This window comes from Leuresthes tenuis, unplaced genomic scaffold, assembly GCF_036924035.1.
Source record: "Leuresthes tenuis unplaced genomic scaffold, fLeuTen1.0.hap1 SCAF_21, whole genome shotgun sequence".
Lineage (NCBI taxonomy): Eukaryota > Metazoa > Chordata > Actinopteri > Atheriniformes > Atherinopsidae > Leuresthes > Leuresthes tenuis.
The window spans coordinates 17,723,248-17,742,087 of NW_027325375.1; the positions used below are offsets into that span (position 1 = coordinate 17,723,248).

The following is an 18,840-nucleotide window of genomic DNA, read 5'->3' on the forward strand; positions in this document are numbered from 1 at the left end:
GAACACCTGGCTTCTCAGGGAAACCTGTTTTGAACTGAGAATGTCGGCTTTTAGGAGAAGCAAGAATTCTAAACCTTCGGCAGAATCAATCTATGATATGTTCCAGCTGGTGAGCCTTGCAGTTTGTTTGTGTGTGTGTGTGAGAAAGACGGATTGTGGATTTGATGCTACACAGGTCAGTGATTGTCATGGTATCGTACTATCAGTGCTAACCTTCTGCTTAAGGTCAGTTTCCAGTGGAACATGCCACTCAAATGATTTATATTATACTCATTTCTTATCATACGTGCTGATTCAGTGAAATGTAATCCTTGGACCTTTTATCATATCATTGTTTGTATCTTCATGCAGCAAAACCAGCATCACTGAAGTCTGTTGTTCTTAGCTGCAAGTCTTGCGAAAATATCATTGTGTAACTTGTAGAATTGCAAATGTACATCAAAAAGGATTTTTTTTTAAAATGTATTTATTTTTTTGTAGATTAGAAGTTTAATGACTGCTGCTGCAATATTATGCAGCCAACCTTCCCCTCCATCCTCTGTCATCTGTCTGTCACTGCTCCAGCTGTCACATGGCTATCACCAATTTGTCTGTCAAGGGCAAGACATTGTCATCTGTAGCAAGACCATCATTGCTGTCTCTTGTGTATAGGCATTGAGGCATCATCACAGCATGGCTGTTTGTTTTCACTTGAGGTTATTGAGAAACTACAGCATATTTTTCTAATAATTTCCCATATTCTAATATTAGCAATTAAAGATGGAAAAGCAAACTATTTTACTGTTTGTATGTGGGGAGTTTGAGTAAAATTTACATTTTACTCAACAAATCAGTTGGAAGGGAAGTTTACAATGCAGTGTGAATAACAAGGTTACTAGAAAGTTTTCAGTCTTGTAGGGTATATCGGTGGTGGTTTTTTGTGGTTGTAGTAATGGTTTCCTCTAAGAGAGTGAAGAGGGTCTACTTGACTCCATAAAAGGAATTTACTTATCAGCATTGTGTGTGTGTGTGTAGCCCAGGGTGTCACAAAACTGGTTTGATGACCATAATGGAAAATTGTTTGTCATTGCTGCAGCAGTTTGATGGGAGACAAGCCATGGAATCAGCAAGACAAGCTACTTTCCCAGCTGTCTCCAAATCAGTCACATGTCTACACACAAGCAGGTGCATTGCACTGTTGCACAGATTACAATAAAACAAAGACGTGCACTGACCCAACACAGATAAGGGCTATTTGTGTGACATGCATTTGCAGAAGTACCTCTCTGAGTAATGGCTGGAAGGACTGAATTAGAAGCATTAATCCCCTCAAACTAAGTGGTGGCTGAAATTGGATTGTCCCTGCTTTCTGCAGATACAGATTTTGGCTTGTGTTTTCTGATCAGCTCAGCACAAAAGTATCCCACTTCACTGACTTACTGTGGCTAGTTGTGCTACTGTGGGATTATTTCACAACACTCTCTCTGAATTCAGTAAAATACTTTATATTACTATAAAATATATATATTAATTATGACTGCGTTGTGAATGAGACCTTAAGAGCGTAAATGCCTTGTTTCATCTTTCATAGATTTATTTATTTTTTTTTGCTTGCTCTTCAGAAGTGGGGAAAAATGCAAATATATAAGTCTCAACAGGACTGAATCTGAGCAACAAAAGTAAATCATGAATTTGGTCCAAAAGGTCATGGAAAGAGTAATGGTTGTCTTTGTTATAATAGAAAGATTTGCTGTGTCATTCCTGGTGCATTTGAAATATGCCTCATGACAATAAGCCTCTTGCTTTATCCAAATACTGCTATGTGAACTCACTTTATTTTTTTTATTTTTCATTTTTTTTCAGTCTCATACCTTGTGTTCACCTTTACTGCTTTGACAATAAAGGAATTGTCTGGCAAAAACATCCTCATGGATTTGAGAATTTATTTATCATAACTTTGCAAGTAACATTACTGAGCAAGGACTGCATGGGTTTCATGGTTAAGAGTAGCAACATGAACTTACGTTTGTCAAAATGCAAAGGGAAGGAGTTTTTAAATCTTTTGGGCGTATTTCTACTTGATATCAATTCAGCAGGTCTGCTCATGCTTGGTATTTTTCGTACCATGGAAGTAGGAAGGTGGAGTCATGGCAGGTTTTCAAGAATGCACCACATGTGGTGCTAGACGTGCATATATCTAGTTTGTTTTATGAAGCGTGGCCATTGAAAAGATCACGATGCAACACAGGGTTGCGTCCTGATCTTCCAATGACCAAATCCAAAATGGTGTTTGTCTCTAAAGCCCTTTCATTCTTTTCCTCTGCAACCTTGTTGCAGACTTGATTGTTTTTATAGGAGAGATGTCAATCTGGTGAATGTAGCTCATGTATAAATGTAAAAGCAAGGAATGTTGATAACTGTAACCAACTGTTATGCAAGAGCTTTCATTTATTTATTTATTTTCTTGCCTAAACTGTTCAATAACATTTCTACAACTGAATACAAATGACATATTTCAACTTCTTTGTCAACAGAGTACAGAGCAGGTCACTGCTTTCTGCCGCAGTCTCCATGACATGAATCCCCATGAGCGCCCTATGTCATCCTCCTCATCTTCGTCTTCGTCGTCCCTCTCCCCGAGCCCGGTGTCGGCTTTACCACCCACAGCAGGCTCTGCCACACAGAGACAGCTCTCTCATGCAGACAAACTGCGCAAGGTCATCGGTGAACTAGTTGAGACAGAGAAGACGTATGTCAAAGTGAGTCTTCAAAGCTCTGGAGTATTTTCACCTACAAATGACCTGCTTTATTTCAGTCGGAACATATGATCACAGCCTGATCTTGTTCATACTTTTTCTTTTTCAGGACCTGAACTGCCTAATAGAGTGCTACTTGACACCTTTACAGAAAGAGAGCTTCCTTACACAAGATGAGGTACTGATATGCTAATTCCAAGAATGAAAAACCTGCTGAAACTTACAGAATTGTCTACATTCTTTATGCAAATGAAAAATCTGATTGTCAAAAGCAAAAGGGGTTAGCTGTCAAGTTGAACGTGATTTGGAGTAATGTTTTAATCCATGTCAGCTGTTTTAAGTAAACATTATTCTATGATTATTTTACAACACTTCTAAGTGTGTCTCGAACTCCAAATAACTTGGTTTTAAATTAATGGAAACTGTTTTGAACCATTTCTAAAAAGTGGGAACCGGAAGATTTTGTACAAATAGAGTAACTGGATAAAAAAAAATCATATGGTCCCAAAAGAACCCAGGGTAGATTTTGAGCAACTTAAGTCTTCTCTGAATGATGTGAATGTTTATGAATCAGCTGTTGGAAGACTCTTAACAGTGAAAGTGGCAGGGTTTCAAGGTACAAACCTCTGTTCTCCAAACAGGACGTAGCTGCTGCAGTTTGCTAATGATCACATAACTTTTTCATTGAAATGAGAAACATTGTTTTAACTAAAATGTTTGACACAAAAACCATCTGTGAAACGCAGTGGTGGTTGGATGGTGGGGACATGTTATACCTAGGCCAGGACTCTTAAAAAAAAAAAAAAAAAAAGTCTTCTCCCTGGGAACTTCTGAATGTATATGATGTAAAAAATCATCCATCATGAAACAATAAGTTCTGCTCAATAAAAGTGAATTCTAAAAGAAAATATTAGGACATCTGTCTGAACTTTAATCGCATCGTAATGAGTCAAGGAGCAAGACAATGGTACTAAGCAAACAAGTTGTTCTTCCAGAGAATATAAAGAAGAACAAAGTTAATGTTTTGTAAGGAAATCGAAGTCCTGATGTTCGGCAGACAGAAATGCTGTGGAGCGACCTGAAGCTAGCAGTTAATGTAACAAAACCCGAGTTTAAAGCAGTTTTCTATAGATGAATATTATTAAAAAAATATATATAAATTCTCAATGCTCATGTGCTGGACTGATCAACATTCAATGGAAATATCTAGTTAGTTTTTTTGTTTGACAAGGAGGTAACACCTGATGACGAAACACAAGTTTTATGTTTTTACCATTCAGTCATTTCATATTAAATGCATTTACTGGGAAGAGAAGTTCTTTTTTTTTTTTTTCTTATCGAATTGTTTTTCTACTCTGGAACTATGTGAATTTTTTTTTTCTTTTAAGATTATCAACACAAATGCATGAAATCTACAAACTTACAAGCATGTTTTTGAAGCAGCTCTGACGGAACGCTCAAACCTGTGTGTTGTAGCTGGACGTTTTGTTTGGTAACCTCGGGGAGATGGTGGAATTCCAGGTGGAGTTCCTGAGCACTCTGGAAGATGGAATCAGATTGGTCCCAGATCTGGAAAGACTAGAGAGAGTCGAGCAGTTTAAGGTAGGGAATGGCTGATTTCAGTCTCATTCAGGTTTTAACCCTCTAATAACTTTTTTTTTTTTTTTTTTTTTTTTTTGTCCCACCTTTTACCACCTCCTGCCATTAAGACTGATGTACATGTATTGATCCATGATGTATAGCTTGTGGTGTCATTTCAGTGTTGCCTACTTTTTTTTTTTTTTTGGCCTGTTTCTACAGAAGGTGCTGTTTTCCTTGGGCGGTTCATTCCTTTATTATGCTGATCGCTTCAAGATCTACAGTGCTTTCTGTGCTAGTCACACCAAGGTCCCCAAAGTGCTTGCCAAAGGTAAAACTATGTACACATTCATGCATGGTTTAAAGTGAACAATCATCACTTGCTCCTGATTCTTGTATGGCAATTTATTGTCATTTTCCATCATCATTGTTAGAACTAAAAGTCGAGAGTAGCAAAGGTTTGTAATATCTGCTACTTGTACCAAATAAACACTCGTATTCATTCTTCTCAAGCTAAAACTGACCCAGAATTCAAAGCTTTCCTGGCCGAGAGAAACCCCAGACAGCAACATTCATCTACTCTGGAGTCCTACCTGATCAAACCCATCCAGAGAGTTCTGAAGTACCCTCTGCTGCTGAGGGAGCTCTACTCTCTCACAGACCCTGACAGTGAAGAACACTACCACCTGGACGGTAAACTGCTGTCTTTTTCTGTCTCGTATTAGCACTGTGAAATGGTTTGATATCTTCTATTCTCTTCACCATTGGAACAGTAATTAATTTGGACACAACTAATGAATCATTGTTCCTTTCAGTTGCGATGAAGGCCATGAACAAAGTGGCGAGTCACATCAATGATATGCAGAAGCTTCATGAGGAGTATGGTGCTGTTTTTGACCAGCTCATCAATGAACAAACTGCTGATAAAAAAGAGGTAACACCCATTCTGTTTAATGTTACTGATTTTTAGTACAGGGAATTGTCTAACACTATAACTACCTTTTTTTTTTTTTTTTTTTAAATATCTCTTTATCAGGTGCCTGACCTGTCAATGGGGGATCTCTTGCTACATTCAACTGTGATCTGGATGAACCCTCCAGCCTCTTTGGTCAAGAGCAAAAAGGACCCTGAATTGGCAGCCTTTGGTAAGATGGAACACTTTTGGATGATGTTCTGGAAAATGATTTTGTCCTACTTTTGGCTTAACAGTTTAATTCACAGGTTACAATACTGGTTAGAAACACTATGTTTTATGCATTGAACCAATCTCTACATAACAAAGCTATATTGCATGTGGAACATATTGTGTTGTAGAGTAGATATGCAGTAACTTTTCTAAACGACTAAAGAACATTTCTATTACATGTTTGAATCTTATTTGCTGGAGAGAACTAAGATTAAGAGAGATCAGATTTATTGTCATGCATACACACAAAATTTGTCCTCCGCTTTTAACCATCCAGGTTGGCACCTGTTGACACACACACGCACAGGGTCACACACTCAGAGACGGATGCCATACACTGGCGCGGTGAGCAGGCAATCACAGCGCCTAGGGAGTATGGGGTGCCTTGCTCAAGGAGGCAGTTCACCTCCTTATCATGGCTGAGGTGCCCTTACCAGCTGTCAGTTCATTTTGGGAGTGGGGATTGAACTGCCAACCTTCAGGTCATTGGATGATCACCACTGAGCCACAGCCGCCCAACTGCTGAAATACTTGCAGACACATGACACTTTATCATGCAATACCATTAGGCTTAAGTGTGCAGCTGGGTACAATTTAACTGAAATACATAGAGGAGCAAATGCAGGCGAGGGATCCATGCATTCATTTTATTTTTACATCAGGCGAATATCAGTGGGTTGATGTACAATACTGCCCAGACATATTTACATCTTGCTTTGCTCACACTTCTTTTGCCAATGAATATTACATCCACATGCCATTATGTCTATTGCCAGGAGATCATGAGTAGGAGTGGTTGCTTTGACATATGATGCGACTTCCATTTTAAGCTTTTGTCCTGCTATAATGTCCGTAGTTTTGGGCTATTTTTCTTCAAACTGTAACTAAAAGTATCCATTAACATCCTGAATCAAGCTGCCACTGTTGCAAATTTGCTAATGAAATATCCCAATGACCTTCCTAATGGTTTCTCCCTTTATTTCTCCTGAACCCTCATGCAGTGTTCAAAACAGCAGTTGTATTTGTGTACAAAGACTGCTCCAAGCACAGGAAAAAAATTGTAAGTACGCATCCATTTACCTTTTTAGCTCCAGCTTAAGTCTAACATTATTGGAAGATGCTCTCTGTGGAATGAGCCTATGTGTTTCCTCTGTATTGCTTGATTGTATTAACAATTACACTACAAAGACATTTAAGGCTATTGGGCTTCATTCACAATAGGTTTAAAGCTCCAGAAACGGTCTTTGAGAGATTTATCAAATATCAGTTTTTCAGATTCAAGGTCCTTTCTTAAAGCAGAATTGTTTGCACCTGGAAGGTTCATCATTGCACTATAGTAGGGGTTCAGTTTGTATCAGAATGTTAACATCTATATTCAAATTTATAAATATTAAAATTCAAACATAATTTATATTTATACAACCAGAATGTTTTAGAATATTCAATAACCATTTACTTAGCTCCAACAAATGGACACAAGTGTGCATGTATTTTAAATGGTGTTCTTACCTAAAGAACAAATCCTCAATAGAAAATATTTTCAAATGTCAGAAACTGTTGGTGGGTTTAGAAACCCGTTTCATAGACTATGTGTTCAAGGAACTCCAGTGGCTTGCATTATGAAACAATACTGACAATTGAATGGAGAGTTTGTATGCACACTTATACCGTTGCCTGATGCATCACAGTAGGTGGCTGTCTCCGAATGTCACTGCACTCTTGTGCTCTCTGCTGTCATGTTGATGTATTGCAATTGGTTATTTATAAGGCATTCAACCACTCTTTTTTTTTTTCTTCTTTTCCAGGGCGGATCTCATCGTGCATCTGTAAGTGATGACAAAGATCCTTTCCGTTTCCGTCACATGATTGCAACAGACTCTCTGCAAGTCCGTACTCTTGCAAGTAGGTCTACTGAGATAATGTAACATTCAGTAAATGTTAAATATTTTCCTTACATATTATAAACAATTTCATGGATTGACAAGAGCTGTTAGGAATGCTTAAATAAACACATGAATTAAGATGGTTATGATGTGCACTGGAATTGATGATCTGTTCTTGTTCCAACTGGAAATGATTTGGTTTAGTTTAGTCATCTGCTCATTAGCCTGCAGTGTTGGTTGTTGTATGCAATTTATTTTTTTTTTTTTAGGAGATTTTGGATGGTGACTAAAGCTGGAGAGCAGAACTTTGACAGTTTAGTTCAAGCTGTGAATAAAAAAAAATTAAACTCTGGTGTCTCTGATATCCCTGTTTTATTAAAAAATCTGTCATTCTCAGTGCCATGAACTGAAGAGAGCAACCATGGCAATACTAAATTTAGGAAGCCTCCAGGAAAATGCTGCAGATTTAAAAAAAAAAAAAAAAAAAAAAAAAAAAAAAAAAAAAAAACTAAAAAAAACCCCAAAAACCTCTTTATACAAATGACAGTTTCAATAATGCAGCTGATAGCCTAATAGGAGAGTGATGAATTATGATTAGTGTTTGCCAGAAGGGGGAGAAAAAAGTTCCAAACTACTGGTTTATTGCAGGTTTTGATTTATCATAGTCAATAGGATGAATTGGACCTTGATGACGGTATGTTGGTAGTGCCAGAACTGACGTTTTCTCATTTTTGGAGCAGTCTTGATCACTAAAAGCTCACATTGGATAGAATAATATCGTCTTGTAGAAAAAATAATATAGTCTGGTATAGGATAACTTGCATGCAAGAGTATGCCAGAACGAACAAGGTCATTCTTTAAAAAAAAAAAAAAAAGTCCATGTTTTTCTTTCGACTGTAGCCTTGAAGGCTCTGGAAAAAATGATAACCTTTTTATAAGCACATCAGATAAATAACCATTTATCACATTGTAGAGCTGTTTACTTTCCTCACATTTCTTTTCTGTCCTGAGCTAACCTTTATTCATTTTCTGCACTTTTGGCTCAACTTTGATTGTCTGTGAAATGGCCTGTTTTTGGATAAAAAGAAATTGATGACTGAAATGAGATGGAATACTTGTTGACATGTAGATCTCTTCTCTCCGTTTCTCAGACTCTGAATCCACAGCATTGTGTGAAATAGTCCACACAAGGTCTGAATCAGAAGGAAGACCAGAGAGAATCTTCCAGTTGTGCCCCAGGTCTATTTTTTTTATAAATTTTTTATTTTGTACCCCCTATAAACTGTACACATTTATTCAAAACATTTATAAAAAGTAACTTCAAACTTAAGTTCTCGTTGATGTATTATTTCAAGGTCATGTCTTTTTTCCCCCATGATTTGCAGCTCTCCAGATGGCAAGAAGGACTTCCTGAAAGCAGTCCACTCCATCCTCAGGGAGAAGCAACGACGGCAGCTTCTTAAGACGGAGTCTCTGCCACCCAACCAGCAGTATGTCCCATTTGGTGGCAAACGTCTAAGTGCCCTCAAAGGTGCACGGCCTGCCTTTAACAGAGCAGGTGACACATCTTGGGTTTAGCCTCTATTTTACAGAAACATCCGTTAGCTATTGGGATCAAATGTTACACCAATATTTCTGTAGACCAACATGTGTGGACGCATTATCAATTTCTAAAAATTTTTCTGTGTTAAGCATCAGCTCCATCTCGAACACTGGCTCGCAGAACGCTGGTGAGGAACCGCATCACCATCGACACCGATCTGGTTTTCCATGGCAACAATAACTGCGACGATGCCAACCCCATCCAACAGCCATCCTACTGTTCCTCAAACTCCCAACACGCTCCCCATCAGTCCCATAAACCTCAAGGTGAGGACACAGATCGCTGGGTGGAAGAGCAGTTTAACTTTGGCTGCTATGAAGACCAGTGCGAGGCTATCGATGTGAGGCAGGTGAAGGAGACAGACATTTTGAGTGACGACGATGAATACTGTAAATCTGTTCGATCTGCGTCAGCAGAACCGGACGCCCTGGAAGGGGAGATGGAAGGACTGATCTTGCAGGACAAAGAAGTCAAGCTGAATGGACGGGTGGAGACTAGAAGTGAGTGTGTGCAGAGTGTGAAAGTCGATCAAATGAAGCACGGGGATGATTCACCATCTGTAGACTCCTTCACATCCTGTGTCCCCCTCTGTGTGAAGCTTGCCCCCTTGAAGCAGTGTGCTGTGGAGGGGGCCACAAACAAGGATCATGATGTAATATGGGTACGGAGGGATGACTTCACTAACAGGTGCAACAGTGATGTCTTCTGATTGGGGGAATCACAACAGACACGATGAAAAGAGGAGACACAAGGATGTCTTCCACTTTTTAGATCTAGTTGGAGTGCAAGAAAATATGGAAGAAATTCGATAAAAGTTTTAAATGTAATACTTGCAGAGCATGTGTGATCCTCTTTAACAATAAACAATCCTAAACTTTCACTCACACCACACTCTTCTGACAGTCCTGAGGTAAAGAAACATGCATTGAGAAAGTGGAGAAATTTTTTTTTGTAGCCAGGGGATTCTTATCCATTGCTGCTTTCTCTAAAAGTGAACCAGAGAGCCCTCACTATGTTGGACACGCATCCTGGGATTTCACACACCAGTAAAACTGTTTGTGAAGAAGACAGCACTGCATGGTCGCACAAATAGAAAAGCAAGTGTGTGTGTGTTTATATATTGCAAGGGCGCATAATACGCAGACACAGGCAGCTACTGTCCCATGCACACACAGTGCACAGAGACATTCTCACTGAAATGTGACCTTCTGGGCAAAATGTCTATTTTTCAACACAAGAATGCGAGTGTTATATTTTTCTGGCTCAAGCTGTTTGTATTTTAACACTCAAGGGCTGTGTGTTACTGAACTTCTCTTCAGGGGCTTTTGGCTTAATGACTGTGTAAAAGATGGTGAAATTCAGCTATAGCTTTATTGCGCTTTTTATTGTTTTAACTTAATATCAGCTGCACATCGGTGTAAAGTTGGGTGTATGATGGCACCATTAACCTCTTGTACAAAAATGTTTTACAGCTCCCTTTGTCTCCAATCAAAGCCTTTTTAAAACGATAGTTTGGACAGCAAATAATTGACCTATTCTCTATTTAATAAAGCCTTTTTTTAAGTGCTGTATTTTCTAATGTTTACACTATATTCAACTACCCAGTGTTACAAACTACCTTTTGTGTTTAGTGCCAGCTACAGGCTTGACAAAGCTATCTCTTCACATGAATGTTAAGATTTTAAGTTTGTTGCCCAAATAAAGCATCTTTTTATTTTCTATCTTGTTAACTTATAAGATTACACCACAGTCTTTGATATACTGTATTATCCCAGAGTTTATCTCACTTTGTGCATTATGTTCATGGTGAATAGCATAATTCCTCCAGTCCCTTTTACTTGAATTTCCTTTGTTTTGGAAGTATTCCTTGAAGCTGTAATATAAAGAGCCGTCATGTGGCTAGTTTATTATCCTCACAGATTCGGACACCTGCCTCTGCTTGAAGTTACTTTAGTCAAGATTTACATCACCCCCTGCACTCACTTCACAATCCTGCAACTCTTCACTTTTCCACCGGGCTGTGCTGCTTCACTGTCATCACAGCAATGCTGAACTCAGCTGTGCCCACCTTAATGGATGTATTGAACAAGCACTTAATGCCAAAACTGTGAAGGGGGTGGGATTCTGAGCAACTTCTAATTCAAAATGAGAAGTGAGTGGATGGAACTGATACTTTGTATGTTCTTCTTATTGTCTGTCACTATGATGCTGGTTTCTTAGATGTTAGCTTACTGGGTCATGCCAGTAAGAACTTCCAACTGTGAGGTACAATCATTTGCCTTGGAGGCAAATCCTGCGAGAGACCATTAGACTCCCCCCTTTATACTTATAAAACTGTGGCGCATTACCATTTTTATGTGAAAATAAACTTCTAAATTTATTTGTGTGAGACTTGTTTTCTTTAATAACCAAAGCTTCACTCTAATCTGTTCAAGTGAATCAAAAGATCTAAAGCATGTTCTTCCAGTTCTGACCTTCTGAGGATTTAATTCAGTATTACTATTTCTACAGCCCTTAAAGACATTTACAAGTAGCCTTTTTTGGTATTGTAAGCTCTACAAGGAGACACCTCTGCTCAGTATTCAAATCATGTTGGTGTTGGGATTGTTGCCCAAGGACGACTCCTTAAGAGAGCACGTGGTCGTTTTTCTGAGTTAATTAAGTTTGCCTGTATGGCTGTTTGTCAGATGTCAGATCATTAGGGAGGGATCATTTGAGAGACTTCACAGAGACTGTGATAAACAAAATGTCAATTCAGACTTGGGGATATTGAAGGGAGCAAAACGGCTCTTGGAGTCTGACTTTTTCAAATGTCACAATATCGAGCAACAGTCCCGAGTTAACAAACCACAGTTTTCACTCCCGAGGTGGTTAAATGTCTTGCCCTTGGAAATCAATACAAAAGGTAGGACTATTGCTTCAATTAGGTCTCGATAAGCGATGTTTTAGCGCATGACGAAATTATTCAAAGTTGACAAGGCTCGATGGGAAAGCATCCAGTGATCTAATCTGATAGCATGCTTGTATGTAAAGAGAGATAATCTGGCATTTGCCATGTAACCTGAAGATTATTCTCCTTTCATCAGCACCGGTGCACAGACAATCGGCACCAGTCCATCTGCTCCTTAATCCAAAAATACTGCAGCCAAACTATATTCAACGAGCCAGAATGGGAGCACGCGTAATTCCAGTGTAAAAGCTTGTCTTCCAAGTTTGACGTAATCGTTTTATTACTGGTTGGTATAGAATGCTGATTCAACTCGTTGTCAAAGTTGTAACGCAAATGGCTGTTCTAGTCAGAGTTGATCTTCACCAAAGTCAAAATATTATATGATCTCAACAATGGAAAGTGGAAAATGAAGAACAGTAAATTTAACGTCCTGGTGATTTAATTTCAATATGATACTAATGCTGAAGTATGTTTTATTTTGAAATTGTTTTGTACCGGATGTTGATGTTACATTTGTAACACGTCACACAGACTCCAGGTTTCTCCAGCTTCTACCACCTTTGGAGGCGCTCATACTGATGTGCGTGCACATCCCGCTGCCACTTTATGTCTCGACAGTGTGACTTGGTTGACAGTATATTGATTTTGCAGGGGAACCTTAGATACATGTGACTTGAGTTTGTCATTTTGACTTTCTTTTGCGCAGCGGTGTGATGCAGAGTGGATTGAGTTGGGAATAAAACTTGGGATGCGCGTTGGTATGGCACCTCAATGGTGTCCCCGCTTGGATAAAGGCTCTTTCAAGGTGTCGTGGTCTCACCATTTGTGGTGACTTTTTCTGTAAAACTATGGAGCGGAGAAAGAGACTTCTTTGCTATATTTTCTTTGCGGCGGAGTTCTGTTTGAGCTCAACGCAAGTCCTCAGGATCGGTAAGCGCAACAGCTGTTTACGCACGGTGTTATTAGTGCTTGTGAACAATGTGTGGTAGAATATTCCATGTGTCTAAGTTACAGTTTTGTGGTACAGTTCTCCCCTTTGTTTCAGTTAACCGATATTTTGCCTTCACCTGTGAGTGTGATTATGGGATTGTTTTCACTATTAAGACTATCGGTAACACTGTCATGACAAAAAATAATTACAGTTGTGAAAAAAAGAGAATAGGCTACACTTTTCTATTTTAAGTTATCAGGAGAATTCCCTAGTCCTTCCCAGGTCATAAAATACAGCCTCAGATGAACAACACTCGAAATATATTCCAGCCCGAAAGCAGAAGCAGTACGTGTCTGAAAAAACTAAGTTAATCCAATCTGATTCAGTGGGATCTAAGAGGGCAAGTAGCAGCCAGATGCTGTCAATCAAATTCACTCCATTAACTGATCATCAGCAAGTGCAAACATCTCACATAAAAGCAGATGTATCAGCAAAGATCTTAGAGTTGCAGTTGTTTCTGGTTATTAATATGGGAAGGGTTATAATGAAATTTCCAAACAATTTTGAGTCCATCATTCTTCAGCGAGAAAGGTGATTCACAAGTGTAAACATTCAAGAAAGTTGTGGGATCTTCCCAGATTGGATTTTCCAGCAAGTTCACCCCAATACCAGACAGTTTAGTTACTCAGAGAAACTGTAAAAACAAAAAAAATCAGGAACTACAGACTCTACTCTCTCAGACTAGAGACCAAAGTTAGGCTGTTAAATGTTAAAGTTCGTGCCAATATAGTTACAATAAGATAAGTATGGGTTGTTAGATAGGGTTGCCAGGAGACATTTCCTTTTCTCTAATTGAAAAAAGAACATTGCAGCTCAGCTTATGTTTGCAGAGATGAATCAGAACAAATCACTGGACTTCTGGAATAATATCCTTTGAGACAGACAAGACCAAAGTGGATTTTTTTGGTCATAATGCAAAGTGACATGTTTGGTGAATACTAAACACACATCAGTGCAAAAACCTCATCCCAACATACGGTGGGAGGGGTGGTGAGATTTGGGCTTGTTTGGAGCCACAAGACATACATATCTTACAGCCACTGAGTCAACCATGAACTCCCCTGGATACCAAAGTAGAGTCAAATGTGAGGTCATCTGACCATCTGCTAAAGTCAAGACGACAAGTCAAGGACACCAGCAAAATCTGTAAAATTAATCAGAGGTGAATCAAGGTGTTGCGATGTCCTAGTCAAAGTCCAGACCTCAACCGAATTGAAAGTTTCTTTTTTGGAATTTCAGTGAGCTATGGCTTACTCAATGCCTGCTAAACTAAATGGACTGCAGCAATTTAGTAAAGAAAAGTGGACCAAGAATCCTCTACGATGTGAGATATCCATAATATCATACAGAACACAATTACTTGACATTATTGCTGCTAAAGGGAGTACTACAAGATATTAAATCATGAATTGTAATTACACTTTCACACCCTGCAACTGTACTTTTTAGGAAATTAAAACACACATTTGTCATTTGTTATTGATCATCTAAAGGTGCATTTATCATGTCCTGATATGTAAAACTTAGAACTGAAAGAGAGTGTGATCTTTTTTTCACATGATTGTAATGTACTTGCATGGAATTACATAAATTTTTTTCATTGATATAGTTAAAGAGAGGAATTGGTCAAAAAAGTGGGTTTCCATCACTATGCAGGATGCAAATTTAGTTGAAATATTAATAAAGGAATCTAAGGCTCCAAGTTGAATGTTCCCTCTGACCTGGCAGCTCAAACTCTTAGTCTTCAGTTCATCATCTTCAACAGGCTTTGTCTCTGGTGTTATAATCTTAATGATCTCAATTTTTTAAAATAATTGTTTTATGACATACACTTCTGACCCAAACCATCATCTGCATTTGCTGCATATTTTGCTGTCATGCAAACGTAACGGATTATTGATTCCTCCCAGTATTCTCTTCTGCCTGACATACATTGTTGTTGAGGCCATTTCCACTCAAAGCATGACCCCCAGTTGCCCTCAATCCTGCTGTCATCAGCCTGCTGGTGGAGGTAAGATGAGTCTTAGAGCTGCACATGGATTTGATTAGACGAGATGGGGCCAGGTGAACACTGAGGGCTGTGTTCATTATCCAAGCATTTCACTTTCAGGCTTCGAATCAGACCACAGACGAGCATTAATGTGGGAATCTGAGTGACTGATTGAATGGAGAGGTGGCGTCACTGTCATCTGTTCTTAACTTATAAAGTAAGGCAGTCCAGAAGATCTACAGTCAGTTCTGGTTCTGGTTCAGATAAGTAACATTCTATATCTCAGATTATTTAAAATGCACAAAATCCATCCATCAGTTTTCTATACCTGCTTAATCCAACTTTAGGATTGCGTGGGGGGCTGGAGCCTATCCCAGCTGTCATTGGGCGAGAGGCAGGTACACCCTGGACAGGTCGCCAGTCCATTTTTTTTATTTTAGTCTCAAGTTATCCCTGGCTTCCCTGAAGCGTCCATTCCAGCATCCGCTCTGAAGTTGCTGTACATCACTCATATGCGTTACTTATTAGATGACTACTGACTTCTAAACTGGCTCTGATGTCACAAAATCCCCCCCTTTGTAGATGCAGATGAATGTGAAAACAGTTCTTGAGTTCCTGATGTAAATTCTTTTGCATCTGTACACAAAGTAAAGTCACTGATCTTCCCATCTTGGATGTTTCTCTAAATATTTTGTTCTGTGAAGACAGGTTTTTATGTTTTTGAATTTCAGTTCATATTTAAAGTTGTTCTGTGATGGGTATGATGTCAGGTTGTACAAATAACTTTATTTGAAAAGCATAAATACACTCAACACATTTTACTTAAGTTATTAAAAGTCTTCAATGCATATTCTATATAAGTCTGGACATAAGCAGGGTAACCTGCAACTTGAGTGGCTGGCAGAGGAATTAAACTGCAACAGTAATTTTACTGTAGTCTTTGCTAATTCTGATGTTTATTGAAATGATTATAATCATGATATAAGATATTTTTTCTTTTGGCGTAAATGCATAACTTGAATTGTTTTGATAGAGATCTAAAAAATGACTAAGATATTTAAAGAAAGCTTTTTGGTAGGCTGAACATGAGATTGTGACTCTGTTTCTGTCAGTGCTGATATTATTTGTGAAAAGCTTATGTCTTTATGTAAACTGGTACAAGCATTATATACTTGGCCATCTGGGACAGTAGAGCTAGATTTTGTATATAATCTATACCATCTTGACGAGCGCTGGTCTTTGTGTTAGATTTCTTCTTAGCTCGGACAGCATTTGTTCATTTGTGGTAAAGTCTAGCAGCACATGCAGAGGATTTATAATGTAGGGTTTAGCTCTGGGTCACATATTAATATTCAGGGCCGTTTAAGACCAATCTGTTCAGCTTCAGTGATTCAGCACAGGTCCTTTGAGCAACACAAGTTCAGAAATTCACAGTTCCAAAAGATTTGCATCCAAAGACACATATCAAAGTGTGTGTGTGTGTGTGTGTGTCCGTGCATGTGAAGAATTGCAGAACGGAAATGTTTGGCTTGAGGTGTTGCTTTCTGCTGAATCAACTTGAGCTGTGACGTATATTTATAAAAAGGTACCTGCTTGAATGTATTATTTAGTTATTTTTCCTCCAGCCATTTAGAGGAGATATTAAGAAAAAAAAATCTCTTACAGCCATATTGTCAGTGATTGGAAACTTTGCCTCACTTTTGTTGAGGGCATGTACCCAGTTATACTGTGGAATTGGCTGCCCACAGTAGTGTGATCACTTGTTATGCTGGCAGAAAACCAGAACTTTTGGCTGAGAGGAAGAAAGAGAAATCTGAAGTCTGTTGTAGAATTAAACGAATTACCTTATTTATTTGCATGTATCGACTCTGTGGACTTATGAGACGTTTCTTGTGTGTTCGGAGAGACTTGCGGAATCCTACCTCTTTTGTCCATTCCCATCTTTGTTGTTAGTAGTGTCTGGTTTTGTTCGATTTCTGAGCTCATAACAATTGATTTAAAAAGCTGAAAAATGCAACCTGAAAGGAGGGGTAAAAAGCATTATTGTCACTTAGACACATACTGGTGTCACGTAACACATTCTGTTTTCTTTTATTGTGGTCCGTTCAATGGTAGTTGAAAAAAGTATCTGATTCTTGGATAGCGATGTATTATTACTGTGTCATAATTCTACAGTGGAGGTTGAGCGCCTTGTAATCGTTGCACGCTAAATTCTATTCCTTTTGATTTCTCAACCAAATGTATAACATGTTAGAAATGCAAATGAAACCTGAGGCCAGGGTACAGAGACTTTTGAATATATGCTACATAATATATATTTTCTTTTTGGTGCTTTTGCTGTATTTTTCCAGTTATTTCTTTGTGTTTCTGTCTCTCTGTGTCTTTATATTCAGTCCAATGTGCAGTGAAATGTTTGACACAAGACTGCTTTCTTACTGTGGATGCATTAGCTCCCGCCCGTCGCTACACAATCTGCCTGTGGGTCACTTTTTTCAGAGGCACTGATGGTGGTAGTTTTTGTAGCCTAATATTGCTAGATATTTCTTGTGACAAAGTCTGAACCCATTTGGTGAATCTTTATTTTTTTCAATGGGTGTTATCAATAGGCACAGACCAGGTCTTAGAAGCCTCAGGATACAATTGGATAAACCTACAACCAGTGCAGAGGTAACAAAGTAATGGATTACAAAATACAATACTGTACATCTGCTACTTTGTTTGCAATTAGAGATAATCAAGCTAATCAAACTTTTTTCTAATTAAATTGCACAGCTTCAGTTATTGGAATTTATATAAGCTCTTTGCTCGTTAGCTTTGTTTTCATGAACTGTTATGGTGAGCCTTGACTCAGTATAACAGTAAAACAGTTGGACTTTTTCTTTTTTACACATTCCTTAAGTTTACTTTGACAGCCTATCCTTTACTCAAAACATTTAGGTGAGTCTCAAACTTTCATGTGTCTGACCGAATAGTTTCTTATTCACTTTTCTTAGGTTGCAGTAAAACCTTTCAAGAGGCAATGCATGTGCCAGCTAATCAAGTTTACTGGCTGTGTAACTGTTCCTCGTATGCGATATTGTGATTTTACAAACTTGTAAACTCGCTCTTTTTCTTAATACACTCATATTAAGAAAGTGTTTCATTTGCCAAAAAAGCCACTGAACACACAAGAAATAACAAAAAATAATTGATAGCATATTCCATGTCAGTGACCTCATTGTTGATTATTTTTACCACAACAGACACCTACTATTTTTTTTACGTATTTAATAATGTTTTATATTTAATTGTGACAGTGTTATTTTACAGCACACTCATTTTGTACCACATATGCAATGACTGCATTACATTTAAAGGGACTAACTTGCAACTGGATCTGATTAGTTAACAAAGTTCTAGTAACTGACATAACTCAGAACAAGTTTTTGATGTTGCTATCCCCCAGCAATGCTCCTATGTGTGTTAATATCAAACCCACTCTTATTAGATATGTTTTTATATTTCACATCAGTTTATTAACAGTAGTGATGGGCAGGTCTGAAACAGAAGGGAGGCTCAGTGGATTCTGCCAGGGCAAATGAAAACATGAGCTCCCACAGTAGTCTGAGCCCTCAGTTTTTTCCTTATCTAAAAAATGGAAACCTTCTTACACGTCCTACTCAGTGACCTGTCACAGCTTTTTGATGATAGGTCCACACTTTCTCCTTCTCAGGTAGTGAGTGTCAGTTTAATGTGTAACTGTCTTCTGCTGAATTGTAATGCCAAATGAGTGACGCCTCAACTACAGCATGCTTTTTAGATAATCCTAATCTGAAGGCCAAGCAAAATGTGCAACAGCCAGTGAAACATGCTCGTATAATGACATGGCATTTAAAAAACCTGCGTGCTCATCTATCCCTGGCAACAACTAATTTTTGCTTTTAT

The 18,840-nt window shown here is 38.4% G+C and overlaps 2 protein-coding genes across 6 annotated transcripts in view; both read left to right on the plus strand.

Annotated features, from left to right (window-relative positions):
• Positions 1-11,365, plus strand: part of tiam1a (TIAM Rac1 associated GEF 1a) — a 52,277-nt gene extending 40,912 nt beyond the window's left edge. For both annotated transcript variants that reach the window (XM_072375596.1, XM_072375597.1), the window contains exons 18-29: positions 2,514-2,738; positions 2,845-2,913; positions 4,212-4,337; positions 4,536-4,644; positions 4,827-5,006; positions 5,129-5,247; positions 5,350-5,458; positions 6,501-6,559; positions 7,305-7,401; positions 8,534-8,621; positions 8,768-8,940; positions 9,075-11,365. In XM_072375596.1, coding sequence (XP_072231697.1) covers positions 2,514-2,738; positions 2,845-2,913; positions 4,212-4,337; positions 4,536-4,644; positions 4,827-5,006; positions 5,129-5,247; positions 5,350-5,458; positions 6,501-6,559; positions 7,305-7,401; positions 8,534-8,621; positions 8,768-8,940; positions 9,075-9,694 — 1,974 coding nt within the window. In that variant the 3' untranslated portion in view covers positions 9,695-11,365. The remainder of the gene's footprint in view (positions 1-2,513; positions 2,739-2,844; positions 2,914-4,211; positions 4,338-4,535; positions 4,645-4,826; positions 5,007-5,128; positions 5,248-5,349; positions 5,459-6,500; positions 6,560-7,304; positions 7,402-8,533; positions 8,622-8,767; positions 8,941-9,074) is intronic.
• A 1,112-nt stretch (positions 11,366-12,477) lies between these two features.
• grik1a (glutamate receptor, ionotropic, kainate 1a) overlaps positions 12,478-18,840 on the plus strand; it is a 34,971-nt gene continuing 28,608 nt past the window's right edge. For all 4 annotated transcript variants that reach the window (XM_072375108.1, XM_072375105.1, XM_072375106.1 and 1 more), the window contains exon 1: positions 12,478-12,865. In XM_072375108.1, coding sequence (XP_072231209.1) covers positions 12,784-12,865 — 82 coding nt within the window. In that variant the 5' untranslated portion in view covers positions 12,478-12,783. The remainder of the gene's footprint in view (positions 12,866-18,840) is intronic.